General features: G+C 40.8%; 1 protein-coding gene across 1 annotated transcript; it reads right to left on the reverse strand.

The window, feature by feature from the left end:
* Window positions 1-374: 374 nt before the first annotated feature.
* Window positions 375-15195, reverse strand: tgm1l1 (transglutaminase 1 like 1). The gene is made up of 14 exons (XM_061694036.1): window positions 15103-15195; window positions 11290-11573; window positions 11020-11211; window positions 7579-7830; window positions 6748-6866; window positions 6392-6499; window positions 6023-6200; window positions 4686-4824; window positions 3745-3937; window positions 3486-3639; window positions 2669-2953; window positions 1723-1883; window positions 1501-1637; window positions 375-1419 (listed from the first exon to the last, which is right to left on the reverse strand). The coding sequence occupies exons 2-14, from the start codon at window positions 11570-11572 to the stop codon at window positions 1275-1277; spliced, it is 2346 nt and encodes a 781-aa protein (XP_061550020.1). The 5' UTR covers window position 11573; window positions 15103-15195; the 3' UTR covers window positions 375-1274.
* Window positions 15196-15781: the final 586 nt, after the last annotated feature.

Raw genomic sequence — 15781 nt, forward strand, 5'->3', positions numbered from 1 at the left:
GTGTAATGAGACATTCTCCAAGCATCCCATGTTGCCTTCCAGACCGCCTGGTACAGCAAATCATGAATAAGCTCTGTATTTGTTTTTCACATTGGAGTCGTTGCATTTGTTTTTGTTTTTTGGGGTCAATTCTTGCATGGTGGAATGTGGCAAGAATAGGCTTGATTTAAATTGCTTTTGCGGTCAAGTCATGTTGTGATAGTCAAGAGATGAAAGAAACATTTGCCAGTTTAAAAAGAACCACTTGCCCGTAATGTTAAGGTAAACTGTCAGTAATGGATGTCATTGTATTATCCTCTCTCACCTCGACTTCTATTAATGACTTGCCTGATGGTGAGTGAAAGAAGAACTCAATTCAAGACTTTGGTGTTCAGTTAGTTTTAATCAGCATCATAGGCAATACAAAATAATAATAATAATAATAATAACAACATGATACTGCAAGTTTTCTTCACATTTCATAGTGAGTTCTGATGTTAACCAAAGTAACTAATCAGGTCAGCTTGACAAAGGTCAGTGTTTTCCATTCTCATAAGGCTGCCTGATAAGTCCACTGATCAACATGATACAATAGAAAACATTATTGTCAGTGTACACATACACATACATTCAATAGTGAAAGCAGCAAAAACACAGGGGCACATCTGATGGAGTTGCTCCTAAAGAACACAGTGTAGTCCTATATTTTACAGACGTTGACTACACAGTAATGAGACGTCTGACTTCCCCCATCTCTTGCACATCATTTTTTAACACTGACTAACAAGGGAATCATGTCTTTTATGAAATAAATCCCAAGAGTAAACTTCAAGTGTGGCTTTCTCCTGAAGTTATGGTTGATGTAATTAAAGAATGTAAACTAACTATGTGAAATTACAACGTGTCCAAACCTTCCATTCTACCTTCATGTAAGCCATTGTGAGGTTCACTTTGACTGATAACACTTTTCACGTACTCTGGAAGTTATGCACACACACGTACAGTATACAATAATTATGAAATGAAAACAGTTTGTTTTGTTTTGGTCAGTGATTTTTTTTTCAGTGCTACAAATGTTTTTGAACTTCATAATAAAAATACACTGATTAAAAAAAAAACTTGTGCGATAAGCTTTCAATAATGTTGTGTTGTGTTTTTTTAAGCAAAAATAACAAGAATAATAATACTGATAATGCCATTTTGTTCTCATGTTTGCAAACATGTTGCTGTATTTAAACAATATCTTTTATGGCTGTCAGTAAAGAATATGACGAGCTGAAGCAGCTATCTGCCTTTCACTGTTCAACGACAATGATGTCAGCCACTCCGTGCACTTGTGTTAGCTGTTTGCAGTCAAGAGATGCCACCAGTTTCCTGGACCCCGGTTGGGTCGGGATGAAGTGTTCTGTCAGTGTCACGGTCGAGTGACCACTGACATCACTAAGATAAATGAATGACAAGTCAAACATCAAGTAAAAGGATCCATAGCAGTATGTGTGTGGTTGTAATAGATGAACCTACCCTACAATCACGACGTGGCCTTTCTGCAGACCCAGTCCTTCCACTCTGAAGACCACGTCCTTCAGCATTCTTGGCAGCGGGTTGGTGAACGTGATCTTGGCTGCCATTTCCTTACCAACCACAGCTTTCCCCAAAGGCTGCCAAGAATAAATTCAGAATTTATATGGATTTATGCAAACAAATTTGATTTGATCATGGAGTTATTGTAAGTGAAAAGCCCACCATGATGTTGAGATCAGGCGTAAGGAGCCTGAAGGAGGTCTGGCTGGCCAACACTTGCTTGGTTTCGTTGACTCTTCCGGACAATGTCAGCATCAGTGCTGCCTGATCCACCAGCTGGTTCTGGTATTGTTGATAAGGCAAAACCCACTCAATGATCTTTTCTGTGTATAAACATAGAGAAAATAATTTAGAAAACGCTTCCTCCAGCACTCTTTATCAGTCGTCAAGCTATTCCCTCTGCCGCGACTTGAACAACGATCTCACCAATCCTCCTCTAGGAGAACATATTCGTACAGGCATGTTCTTTTTCACAGGCACACACGCAAACCGTGACACTTATGTGATATCCTTTTGGTGACAGAGGCTACTTTCAGGCTTTGGTGTGACATTCTCACTGTGGTTGCTAAGCCCTTTTCTCGTTGGAAGATTGAATTACAGCAGTAAATTACACTCACTGGGCATTTTAACAGGTACACTTGCACAATAAATTAAGAGCTTCAATAAATGTTGTATAAATACCTCTTATGATGCGGTGCAGTTCTACACCTCTGCAAGCTACAACCACACTGCTACTGTAAATAAATATCTCTAACTGTATATTGTTATGATCTATTTTTCACTTTTTTATTTTAAAATTTAAATGTTTACGATGGTGACTATTAAACCCCTGGAATCCATCCATCCATCTTATCGTGTTCAGGGTCACAGGGAGCTGGACCCTATCCCAATTGACTTTGGGCAAAAGGTGGACTACAGCCTGCACTGCACCAGTCAATCATAGGGCACATATAAAGACAAACAAACGGAAGTCACGTGGATATATCACTACACCATACATCTTCCAGGGAAAATCAAGTTGATATCCAAACAATTTAAAGGAGCAACAGCCTCTTATATTTGACCATTAAGGGTCCATTGTATAAGGAGAAAGATTGTGGAAACCAACCTTCATTGGGCAAGAGCTCCACTGGCAACTGCTCCTTCTTGATGGTGCCCTTCACAACACCAGTGTAGTACATGACAGCCACCTGACTGTGTAGTGTAGTTCTACGTGGCTGAGAGCTTAAGTTCTTCACCACGATGCTCAGGTGGGCATCGGCCCCCATCCTGGGCCCTTCTCCCACCATCTTCACCTCCAAGTTCACATCCTCTGCCATGGCCGTGGAGTAGACATCTGGCTTGCTGCCAAAACGACTGGCAGTCTCTACGGCGATACGCTCCTCCTCCGAACCTGGCAAAAAGGAAAGAGAATGAGTCAGGGGTTTATAGATTACATATTGATAGTCATCAATCATGTCAAACAAAGTGAATGAAGACACATGGTAATGCAGTACTTGAAAGCATTGAATGAGTTGCACCTGTGCCTTGAACACCACTCCGTGGTCATTATATTAATTCATTCAGTTTCCGAAACGCTTATCCTCACTAGGGTCACGGGTATGCTGGAGCCAATCCCAGCTGACTCTGGGCGAGAGTCCAAACTGGTCGCCAGCCAATCGCAGGGCAAATAGAAACAAACAACCATTCCCACACACAATCACACCTATGGACAATTTAGAGTCTTCAATTAACCTCGCATGCATGTTTTGAGATGTGGGAGGAAACCGGAGTGCTCGGAGAAAACCCACGCAGGCACGCAGGAGAACATGCAAACTCCACATAGGCGAGGCTGAATTTGTACCCGCAACCTCAGAACGGTGAGGCAGATGTGCTAACCAGTCGGCCACCGTGCATGATTAGAAAAATGAAACAGAAATTGGTACCTTCCTGATATTTGTACAGATGAGTGATGTCAGCTCGTTCGTCAGATCCAACTGCTTTTGTGCTGATAAAATGGCCAACAGTCTTCTTCTCACTGTGGATCTGGCTGAACGTACCGTCGAGATTCCTTTGCCAGTAGATCTTGTCACTGTTGACCTAGTAAAGGAGTAACATTCCAACCATCAGAGAACAGGGTTGACTTGCCCTTTATGGAGCTGATGAAGTTTATAAAAAGTGAGGACATAATGAAGAAGAGCCCACCTCTGCAAAGACAAAAGGTGTGTCGTGTTTGAGGTAGACCTGGCCAGAGCGGATGGCAGTGACAGAAGCGGGGCCACAGCGGAAGGTACCCTGGCTCGTTTCCTGGGGGGTGGAGTCAACAGCTTGCCAGCCCCCGTGACCATGGGGCAAGTCTGGCCTGACCATCCAGCAATCATTCCATACGTGGAAATTCCTTCATATAAAGAGGCTTAATATTAATATCATTCTATACATGCTCTATAACACTTAACTTTCTCAGGGAGATAATTCCAGTACGAGAGGTGGGGTACACAGTCGACTGATCACCTGTCAATCACAAAGGCATTGTGAATGTGTGTTTTTGATGAAAGTTGCATAAAACTAGAGAACTTTTGTCGACGAATGTGTTCTTAGGGTTGCAACTTGTGGGATGCTGACATTTATGAATTTGACCTTTTTCCTGAACTAGACAGACAGACTGATAGATAGGTAGAAGAAAATCCTCTACACTTTGGATCTACAATTTTTCTGAAAAAGATTAACGTGCCGCTGTTGCCCTTTCAGTTTATTTACTACTGCGGGTTCAACAAACGAGTGGTTTATTGCTACAGTACAGAACTTACCAACTGTTAAGATGAGCAAATGAAGGTGCTTAAATGGTTTGTAAAAGTCTGGCTTCAGTTGATTTAATGTAAGCTAATAGTTTGGTTTTCTAAATACACTGAGTGAAACAGCTTTACGAATGTATCAAACTACTATATTTTATTCAAGTTACATTTCATAATATTCCATTTCTTTCATAAACGAAATTAAGGAGCATTATAGTGTCACTGCTAGCCTCAAGTTCAAGGGGACTCTCGCTAAGGGCAGGTCTAAATATACAGTGACCTCTGATGGTATGGGCGTTGCAGCAGGCAATTGTCCCAGGTCACGTACACATCACGTTTCATACTGTTACTTACCAGACAGAATCACTATTGAGGTAGTCGATTGGCTCCATATTCTCATCAAAATATACATCTGTTGTGAGGGACACATCAGTGTCGTGAGCAGACTGGAAGTTGGTCACGCTGCGAGCAGGTATGCCAAGACAACGGAGTACTGCAAACATTGATAACAAGACAACGATGTAATTATTGAATCATCATTTATCAGGTGATTTCATATTTCAATTATGCGTCCAGTTTGCTGAGGCCAATGTGTTCATTCTTACTGTGGTGACATTCGCATGATTACGTGATACTGCACTTTACTATGCTGGCTGAATGAAAGCGACACATGTTACTGTATGAGGGACAAAAGTAGAAGGTATGGCAGGAATGTCAATGTGAAGTATTCAGGGTGTAAATGAGTTAGGACTATCAGCTGGCTATCATACATGCACACGAACAGTGAGGTTTACAGCCTGATAGACTGAAACAAGCCTGGCAGAGAGAACACTATGACTGTGGACATCCCTGAAGTTGATTTGAAAGTAAGGTCACAAAATTCAAGGAAGTTGGAAACCCTTAATGGGAATCAACTAGACTATATTTTAAGTAACAGTAATAAATGTGAGTGCGGTTAAAGAAGAAATGGTATGAACTTTTCAGAGAGTGTCCAAGTCTTCGGTAACACCACACAAAAGGTGGCTGGATTTGTTGCTAATCACTTTTTGGGGCAATGGTTGGACACATATCTAGTTACGGTCCTCTTTGTGGAGCCACTTCCTTTAAATATGCACACGCATCACTACAGTACGCTAGGATGAGGGGTTGGTCAAATCAGATTTGACTGATTCACTTGCAGTCTGGACACGGAGGGGGTAAACATCTCCCACTCGGAATACATCTTGGAAGCAGTCTCAGAGTCTTCGAAAGTCTCAAATAACAGGAGAAAAAGTAACTACATTGGTTGCTTCAGTCGTCACTTTTTGGGGAAAGAGACGAAGGTCTGCACACTCAGGAAAATACTGCGTCTAAGTCACTAAGTTGGTATCTATGTGCCACTTTATCGCTCTGCCCTTGAAGGGTCAGCTACACACACAGCACAACACGTTATGCTAAATACAGTAGTAACCCTAATCATTTCTAAAATATAATCTATAAATTGATAGGGTACAACGTCTGACATAATATTATGAAAACATATTATTTCAAGGTTCCTCAGCTAAAATTTTGCTAAGGAAATACAGTATTTCTGGAAATGTAAACTCTTTGCAACCCCGCTTGGAAGACATTAAGTCTGGCACTGTTGAGGTCCTGTCATCATACCTAAAGTATCTCTTCACACCTTCCCTCATATTTGCTCGCACACTCACCTGATGTTGTGACTCCGGAGAAGACCCAACATTGCCCATATGACACAGGTGTTCCATTGGAGGAGTGGTATTTCCTCAGAATCTCCACACTGCTGCTCCACGCAGCAGGAGACACTCCGTCAGAGTAATTCCCTGACCAATTTCCAATCAGAACCCCATAATCATCTTGAGCATTTATCTGAAAAAAATATATGCAATTCATATAGCCTAAATACACAAATAGCCTTCATTTTCTCATGTTGATCAACATGCAAGTGAGATCTAAGCGAAATTACAAAGTCCAACCAATGCTACAACGTTTGCCTCCTAAAAACAATGTTCCCAATATTTCTCCAATAACAGCATGTGTCTGTAAGTAAAATCACTCACCATGGCTGATATGACCCTGACAACATTGACAGGATCCCCTCGACCAGATGGAGGCATGTCACTCTTTTCCAGAATGAATAGACATCCTTCCAAGATTCCCTCTTGAAACTGCAGCGAAATGACACATATAGTATGGTTTTGTGATGTTTATGTGAAGATTATGGGTGAAAAGCCAGTAGAATGTTTTTTTTAGGAGTTAAATAGGAAAGTCATGGGGATTGACACAAACAAGAGGGGGATAGCTCAAAACAGACTGGATCATTGCTGGATCTCTTACCACAGGATTTCATCATTTGAAATAAGAGAAAAATACTCAAAAGGTGATCAGGATGTCGTTTTGTCCGGAGAGTTCCTACCTGACCAAAGTTCCATGTGCGAGCACCAATTTGCTTCTCAGTCCCATAGTAAATTCTTCCAGTGTCATTCAACACGTATTCCTTCCTCTCCTCTTCATCATCCAGGAATACTGTGTCCTCTGAAAGAGACCACAATATAAAATAGCAAAATTTTTTTTTTTTTGCGTATTACCATTATTATTATTATGCTTATTTTTATTATTAGTAGTAGTACAGTTTTAGTTGTTTTTCATCCACTTTAGGTTTTGCTTCAGGTTAAAGTCACAGTTTTTGCTGCTTTGCTTTCTGTGAAAGAGGGCCAGAATGCCTGGTCTATTCTCCTGTTCAGTGACGAAGTCATTCAAGAATGTGATTTCGTTTCACTAAAAATGAGAGAATTTCAATAGGGCCAGGAAAAGGTTCACAAACATTTGACCCAGTGCTTCCAGTGCAGAGTTCCGTGTTTGTCCTGCACATTTGACATTTTTATCCAATCGCTTGTACCTCATTGTTGTTACAATGGGTGGGAAACATAACACGATAAAGATAGACAAGGGACCACAGTAAAATTAAAATGTTTATGGCAAAAAAAAAAGTGGAAGGAAGAGGCTTCCAGTCATGAGGGAGAGCTAAGAGAAAGAGGGGAAGTTATGTGATCGGGTAAGGAGGGGCAAGAGGAGGGTGGGGGCTGGAGTAAAACAAGAGTCTTGATATCTTGCAGGAGAACTGTATCTGGCCGTATCTGTGTGCACTTGCGTGGCAGTGTTTTATACATAATTTTGGCCAGACAGGGAAAGGGAAAACCACTGTTCTTCCCTTACTAGAATAGTTTCATTATTTTCACCATCTTACCTGTACACCAGGGGTTGAAGAGCATGATGATGTTCTTGCTTGAGGTGTAAGTATTTGGAGTTTCATTTTTCAGGGGACTAGTTGTGACTGTCAGACCATAAAGACCAATCACAGCATTGGCCGCAGAATTGATAGCCAACGTAACCTTGTTGTCATTCTGCTCTTCAATCTTAGCCCCCCATCGTTTATTGTCCAAGGTATCAACCAGTGGGATGATGACATGGGTCCCTTTGGAAACCAGTGGGAGTGGACCTACAATGCAAGTTATATAAATCAGACAAATTGAAATAAAGTATTCAAAAAGTTCAAACGAACACTACAAAACCATATGAATGATTTATTGTTGTTGTTCAGATGTTGACCAACTATGCATAGAAAAATCAAGTTAAATAAAAACTTTTAAATATGTGCCAATCCGTCCTACTTGCAAAAAGGTCTTCCAATTATTTCCAATAATAAAATGAGTTAATCTGGAGTACATTCAATTTTAGACACAAGTTCTACTCGTGATTTAAACCGACTCATATAAACGCTTGGCACGATATTGATAGTGGGTTAGAAAGTCAACATGAAAAATCTGTTCAGCAACAATTATATTGGATCGATGTATGTGAAATATAAAGGACATTTCAATGAACCTATAGTACAGAACACTTGCAAATAAAACAACCATTTTATTTATATTTCAAAATTAGAACCCTAACCATCATTGTAATGCATTATTTTTGCCATCTTACCCTGGAACTGTTGACTGACTGATGTGAGATAAGTCCCTTGCAAAGACGTGCTGGGCAGAGAGTAAACTTTGCGGTATCCCACTGGACCTTTAGCTGTCATTTGGTTTTATTGACAATAGTTTATCAAGAATCCACTGTTCCACATTCGATTGCTGACAAGGACACACCAACCTTCCTCTCCCACTGCAAACATTACTGACGACTGAAATCAATAAATGCTTTTGTCACATTGGTTCATCTGTGACTGAGAGTCTTTATTTCTGTTTCAACCAGATGATGGGTTGTGAAACTACAGCATTATAAAGCCTTCCTTTTTGGTAATACCTAAAGTCCTTTCTCAGCAGAAGAGGCATTGAAAGTTGCTCTAATGAAGCTTTGTTTATAATTTAACAGCTGAGATGGGTGTGAAATGTTCCCATTTTCCTGTTGTGACGTAACAGACATTATTCCAGAGAGTGTAGTAGATCATTGTAGTATAAAGTCTGAAAATACCAGAGGGAGGAGTATGGTATCCGGAGATCTGGAAGCTGTTAAGACTCTGGGTGGAATCCAAACCTTGTGATGTCATCATGACTGTTTAGTTTAAATAGAGTATTGGCACACTGCATCCCCCCCTGCTTAGGCAGACGATGCCTTGTTTGACATTAAACCACAGATTAAAAAGTGCCTATTACATTTTTCATAGGAATATCTTTATCATGATTAGCAGTCTTTATCATCGGATGCTACAACTCTTACCTCCAGAAGAGGGGTAACCAATAGTAATAAAAAAAAAAAACAATAACATTTAATTAAGATGATGAATTTAATCTATCATCCATCCATCAATTTTCTACTTCTTATCCGAGTCCGGGTCGCGGGGGCAGGAGCATTTAATCTATCAGTACCTCATAATATCCTCAGTAAAATATCTAAATTGACCCTTTAAGACCACCACAGATATTGACGCAAAACGTCAGTTTGTCGCATCATGCATCATAGACGCAGAATGCAAACGAGAGGGTAAAAAAAAATGCCTTGGTCCTGACCTCACAGACCTTATAGCTTCATTGAATTGTGAGCCAGACCCTTTCACCCTATATTAGTGAACCTCACAAATATTCTTCTGGATGAATGGAAAAATTCCCGATGACATTCCCCCAAAACCTACAGAAAGTCTTTGATAAAGAATGGGGGATATTTAAACAGCAGAATGAGGACCAAGTCTTTTTTTTTTCTTCATTTTCTCTGAATGTACCAATTGCTAGTTAGTTTATCATTCCAGAAAGACATCACACGCTGTAACGATTTTGCGCATGACTTTAGATGGATCTAATCCAATTTTGGACACAAGATCTTGTGAGACCCAATTCAATTCTCCCGAACTTTGCAACAAAGTCACAGTGTGTCAGAAAAGTTAATATCCTGGAATGCATGCATTTAATTGCATTGCATAAATTACAATATAAATAAAGAGACAAACAATATTAGAAAATAATTATAATTTTGGAAGAATAATTAAATTCAGGAAGTGAGTTCCGAATGAACCTTCGGTACAGAACGAATGCAAAGACTGATGTGAGATCGCAATGGCAGTCCAAATAACTTCCTCGCAAGGTATAGCCTGACACAGAATAATCTTTGTGTTCCTTCAGTGATTGATACATGTGTCACTGTCCAGAGCTTGGAGACGTCAGAGCCAGCTGCGGCAATGACCAACAGGGACACTTAAACAGGGATGGGAAGGTGGGAATGATGCAGCTTGAAAACACAAATCTTAAAGGGGAACTAAACCCTCTTTTTTGCAAGAACACATTGAATCCGCCAGCACTAGTCAAGACACGATAATAGGATTAATATTGTGTTTGTGGAATAAGAATTAAATGGAATAACTCATCAAAGTATTAGAAGCGGCATATTAGAAGAAAATATCATTAGTCGTAGACGGAAAGTGACATCCCAATTAGTGTAGCGCTTTTGCCGTGTTCACAGCACATTTGTGTAAGCCTTCTTTGCTAAAAATAGATTACGTAGGTGGAATTAAATGTTGATAATTGTGCCTCATTAACACTGTCTGCAAGCTTGACAATGACAGTAGAGAAGCATCAGACTCTCCTGAAAAATCATAAAAGTTGTGAAAACACGTTCTTGGCATTGAATGTTAGGATTCTAAAAGACGTCTTTGGCACTGAGCGAGCTAGTAAAGTAGATCTGATTGATTGGTAGCTCGTCTTTTATGAATATTTACAAATGCCGTCTGATAAAAAAAACATGTAACACGCGCGAGTGAAAAGACCTAAATGGCGGCCTCCGTAGGCGAGTTGATGCAATGTTTTTTTTAAACTTTTTTTTTTTTTTTTGCATAAACAATTTGTAGGTTTAAGTAAAGAGCATTAAAAAAGATGATATGCACTTTTAAAATACAATAGAAACTTGACATCTTGGGTTTAGTTCCCCTTTAATGGAATTGTGTTTCAAATGGCATTTTGGACGTTCACTGAGATTAATAACTTTGAAATTTACAGAGGGAGTATTCGTGTACTCACTCAACACTGATTTTCTAACATAAACAAATGTTTTATTGCACCAAAAAGACCTCACCCATAATTATGTTTGCAGATGTATTTTAGAAAAGATAAATGCCGCACATCTGATATTGGTCATCCTGATGATGTGCATAGTGGTACAAAGTTGTTGCTGTGGGGCTCACACTGGAGACAGATACCTGTTCTCAGATTCAGATGCAGCTTGTCAGTCTCAGCGCTGAAGGGCCTGTTGAGCTCTAGTTCTATTTGGAACATCTGTCCTCTGCGGATGATCAGCTCTTCTGAGTGGTACAGGTCAGTGTGGTGCACCTGTCTGTTCGTGCCCGTTTTGGAGCTCAGCAGATCCACAGAGCACACAGACAACTCCATGACTGCAGAAGAAGGGTGGGAAAGAACTTCAACGTTTGCATTACTGCAATTTCATACCATTACTGACCCACGGACATCACCTTGCATTTCCTTTGAGTCTCCATTTTCTGGTTTTAGTCCATCAAGTTTCGGAATCGGGGTGGGAGGTTTGACCAGTTCCACCTTATCCGTGATATCATAGGTGTTGCTGTTCTGACATTTACAGCAGCATGGGCACATTTTCCGAAACCAGCGGCGGCAAGCACTGTCCTCTGTTTTTTGTTCCCCTTCCTTATGAATGGACAACTCCACCCTAGTGGGCGGGGCTGCACCAGGAAAGCGCCCTACACCTGATGTGCGAACTGTCAGCCTCTCACCTGGCATCCTATAAGAACAACACAATCATTTATTTCAGTCAAGATACTGTGGATAATAATCAAAATACAAAGTCACTAAAGAGCAATAGGACCATAGACCGAAAGTAGAGTATGAGGACATCATTAATATTCTATCAGCATTCTCTGAACCCAAAAAAATATATAATTTAATCCTTTGCATTTTTAATACAATATGAACCTCTAAATAACACATCATCTTTGAATTAACAAATTATACTTCACATTTTCAGTGACAGAAAGGAAAATCAACCCAATTATTCCTTTGTGCAGCTGTGTTAAAGTCCACATTATTCACTCAAATGAACATATGAATAGTCCTCCTTTCTTTCCCTTTATCTTTATATCACAAATCAGGGTTTATCCTTCTCCCTTTCTTCCGCAATCATTACATTCCACGGTTGCGCTCTCCTGGCCTTCATGCATTTCTCCAAGCATGTTATACACGTGCAATTCCATAACTACAAACAGCTGGATTCTCCCGTGTGTGTGTGTGTGTGTGTGTGTGTGTGTGTTAAAATGTACTGTAGGGGTAGATGTAAACATCATGTGGACATTTATCACAGTGTCACATACCGACCGCTTTGTGGAAAATCCAATAAAAAAAAGCAGAATTCGACCATATGTCACAGATAAGCCAATCTTTCCCATTTATTCTCAGCTTTGACTCAGGGTCAGAAATTTCAAAGTGAAAAAAAAGTAAAAAAAACCCATGTTTACTAAAACGAAAGCCAAAGGGAGTAATTACATTTTCCACTTGTTCTTTCATGTCCTTCCTTCATATCTTGATTTTCCTTCATCTCATCAAGAAAGCCATACTGGCCACTATACATAGTGAGAGAGAGATTAATAAAAACATTAAAGCACCAGTGGAGTTCTGTTGGCTCTTGTAAAACATCCATGAAGAGTAATGAGAGTCGATAAAACACAAGGAGAAATGCAACACAGCTTTATGTAAACAATTGAGTGGTTGGTTTATGCCATCATTATTCTAGTTTATACTACCATTGAATTTCCACAAAACCAGCTCCCACACACCCTTCTGACAAACTTTGAACTCTACCATTAAACCTACCATAGTTTACAATGATTACTGTTGCATGGTTACACCCCAAATCCTACATAAAAAGGAAAACTGTCCCTGTTTAATCAGTAGGTGCGGTGCAGTCCTCCAATCGTGATCTCATGCTTTATGTTCATTTAAAACATTTTTCAAACCATTTTGCTCAAATCGTTTTGGTTTTGGAAAGAAGATACACAGTCCTGAAAACGTTGACATTTCTGGAGCAACAATTGTGCAAACACTATTCTGCAAGGAATGGACGAAAATATCTCAACTCCTTTTGCACTCCTCCTTGGGTGACCGGAGAGAAAGTTCACGATGAGTGTTGTAGTTAATGTACAGTTACTTTTTAAATATTAGCATGTGCATCAAAAAGGCTCATCACTGCGGTTTTTGGAGGAAAGTTAGTGATGGTGAAGTTATGTAGTCCAGTTCAAAGGGCAGAGAACAGTTGAGAAAGAGGTAGCGTGTGGTATCTGCAGTTACAATTTTAAGATTTTTCAACTATAGAAAGTGTGTGGCTGTTTTGTGTGTGGCCGCTCCAATACTGTTTTGTGTGTATTGGACTATGACTTCCATCCTTAAGCACAGCCACCCACTTTGACCTTCCTTGCATGCAAGTTATTTTGAGCTAAAAGTAACAATAAATGATTATTTACGTAAAAAACACCTTCTAACCACGTAACGATGAAGTAGTTAAACAACTGCAAAAATGCGTGCCGGGCCAGTAGCTGGCTCATTTTCGGAGAAACACTCAAGAGCATGCGCACCGACTGCTTTCCTCATGAACGAAACCTTCTTTTGAACACCTGTTGTCAGCGGCGTTCAAAGGGCGGGCGGACGGTGCTGTGGCCTCAGGCATCCACATGAGGGGGAGCATACAAACTGGGTTTCTGGGGCATCAATAGCCGTCCCCCTATCAATTTTCCCGGGCAAGCTTTGTTAAGAGGGGACAGAAAACTTCGATCCGCACCCCCTCATTCCCACCTCAACTGGCCGTCAGACCAACATTTACATTTTTATTGGAATGTACAGTATATTTTCAATAAAGTAATAAAAGCTATTTCAACATTAGCCCCTTTCAGTAGGGATCACACCAACAGCGGAATATTTGAACAGTTGTCAGGTTTTCCCTTTTCCCTGGGAGTAATTTGGGGGAAGTTGTGTGCTTTGCTCATGTGCCCCTAATCCCACCCACCCATCCATCCATCCATTTTCCGTACCGCTTCTCCTCACAAGGGTCGCGGGCGTGCTGGAGCCTATCCCAGCTATCTTCGGGCGGGACATCCTGAACCGGTCGCCAGCCAATCGCAGGGCACATAGAAACAAACAACCATTCGCACTCACGTTCACACCTACGGGCAATTTCGAGTCTTCAGTCAACCTACCACGCATGTTTTTGGGTTGTGGGAGGAAACCGGAGTGCCCGGAGAAAACCCACGCAGGCACGGGGAGAACATGCAAACTCCACAAAGGCGGGGCCGGGATTTGAACCCCGGTCCCCAGAACTGTGAGGCAGATGTGCTAACCAGTCGTCCACCGTGCCGACCACCTAATCCCTACTACATTAAATTTATTATGGGTTATTTTTCAAATATAAAGTATACACAAATTGGATTGTGCCAGCGAAGGCTAAAAGCCGTGAGACTTTAAATGGACGAATTAGCACCATACCCTGACCCCTGAAGCAAAAAATAAAAAAAATAATAAATTACTAGCTATCTTGAAATGTTTTTTCTCTGCTCTTCCCTGTAATGCAAGTCCCTTGTTCCTTTATGCTGCCTGTACGCGCCCACTCCATCTCCTGTCCTCAGCAAGCTTGTGTTGGCATGGCACCACAACTGGAATGCCAACTGGCCCCTGAGATAAGCGCCTCAAACTCAGGTTCTGTTTTGTTGTCCCGCAACAGCAAAAGCCAAAGACGAGCCTTGCATGCTTGCTAACGTTTTGTTCTTCATGTAACTAACAGACCCAGTGAAATAGATAAAATGCCACGGGAAAGTCACCGACTGAGGTTTCGCATCCTGAATACAGTAATCAGGGAAGGCAGAGGTCAGGTGTCACCATGCAACAGGTCACATGGCTCACAAACGAATCTTAACTTTAATCATCTTTCAGAGCATAACACACCAACCACAGTCATCAGATTTTTGCAGGCTGCGAAGGCCTCTTGTTAATCAACTTGTAGCTGACGAGAGCCTATTACATTCATTTTGCTTGTGATCGCAAAAAAATGGTTCAGCTTCACGTTCACAACAGGATGGCTCATTCCTTATTTGCTCGAACTTTGTTCAAAAGTAATACAACTGTCCATTTCTCACAGTGCCTTTTTCTCAACGGACTCCCCCTGTAAACGAAAGGTTAAAAGGCTCGCCTCTCTTTTGTGGGAAAGGAAACTGTTCTCATCCAGCCATGAACAAGATCAGTGAAGGAAAAAGAAAATAAAAAAGTCTTACTTTCTCTGTGTTGGACACCAAAGATCAGTGTTGAAGAGTCTGCCTCCTATCCTCAAGAACTTTTAGGATCTACTCACCCTTTACTACTACTTGCTCAGATTGCTAAATATGACAGTGCAGGAATGTACTGCATGGGGTTTTAAGCACTCACACACCAACTCTAACACACACTCCGCCCCACCATGCACAGCTGAAGTTTCTCCCACTCTCACTAAGATTGTCTCTTTACAGCACTCAGCACTATTTGGGTGTGCTTTGTGTAACACAGGGCACGGAGTTGAGTGGGGCTGCAGGATCACTAAAGTGGCGCAGGCATGCGAGACAATTCTAGAACAACCGCTGTAATGAAACGATGTACAGTTTTATTGGGGCCACATATTAAAAAAAAAAGGTAACTGAACGTGTGTCACTGTATTCTGTGTATTAAACCAAAAGCATATCTTGGCAGGATCTTCCAGGAATTCCCCTACAGTGTGGGACCAAATAAAAGAGGATTAAACTTCCTTTTCAAGTTTTCACTTCTCCTCACTTGACCACAAAAACTAATCACCACTAATTACGAATCAGAGGTTTCATTTGTTTCCAGTTGAGAAAATGCAATGAAAAATAATCTACTTCTATCTACCTTTTTCTTTTTTAAAAATGCTGTACACAAAGCAAATGTTAAATCAAAAAGAGC

This window comes from Phycodurus eques, chromosome 13, assembly GCF_024500275.1.
Source record: "Phycodurus eques isolate BA_2022a chromosome 13, UOR_Pequ_1.1, whole genome shotgun sequence".
Lineage (NCBI taxonomy): Eukaryota > Metazoa > Chordata > Actinopteri > Syngnathiformes > Syngnathidae > Phycodurus > Phycodurus eques.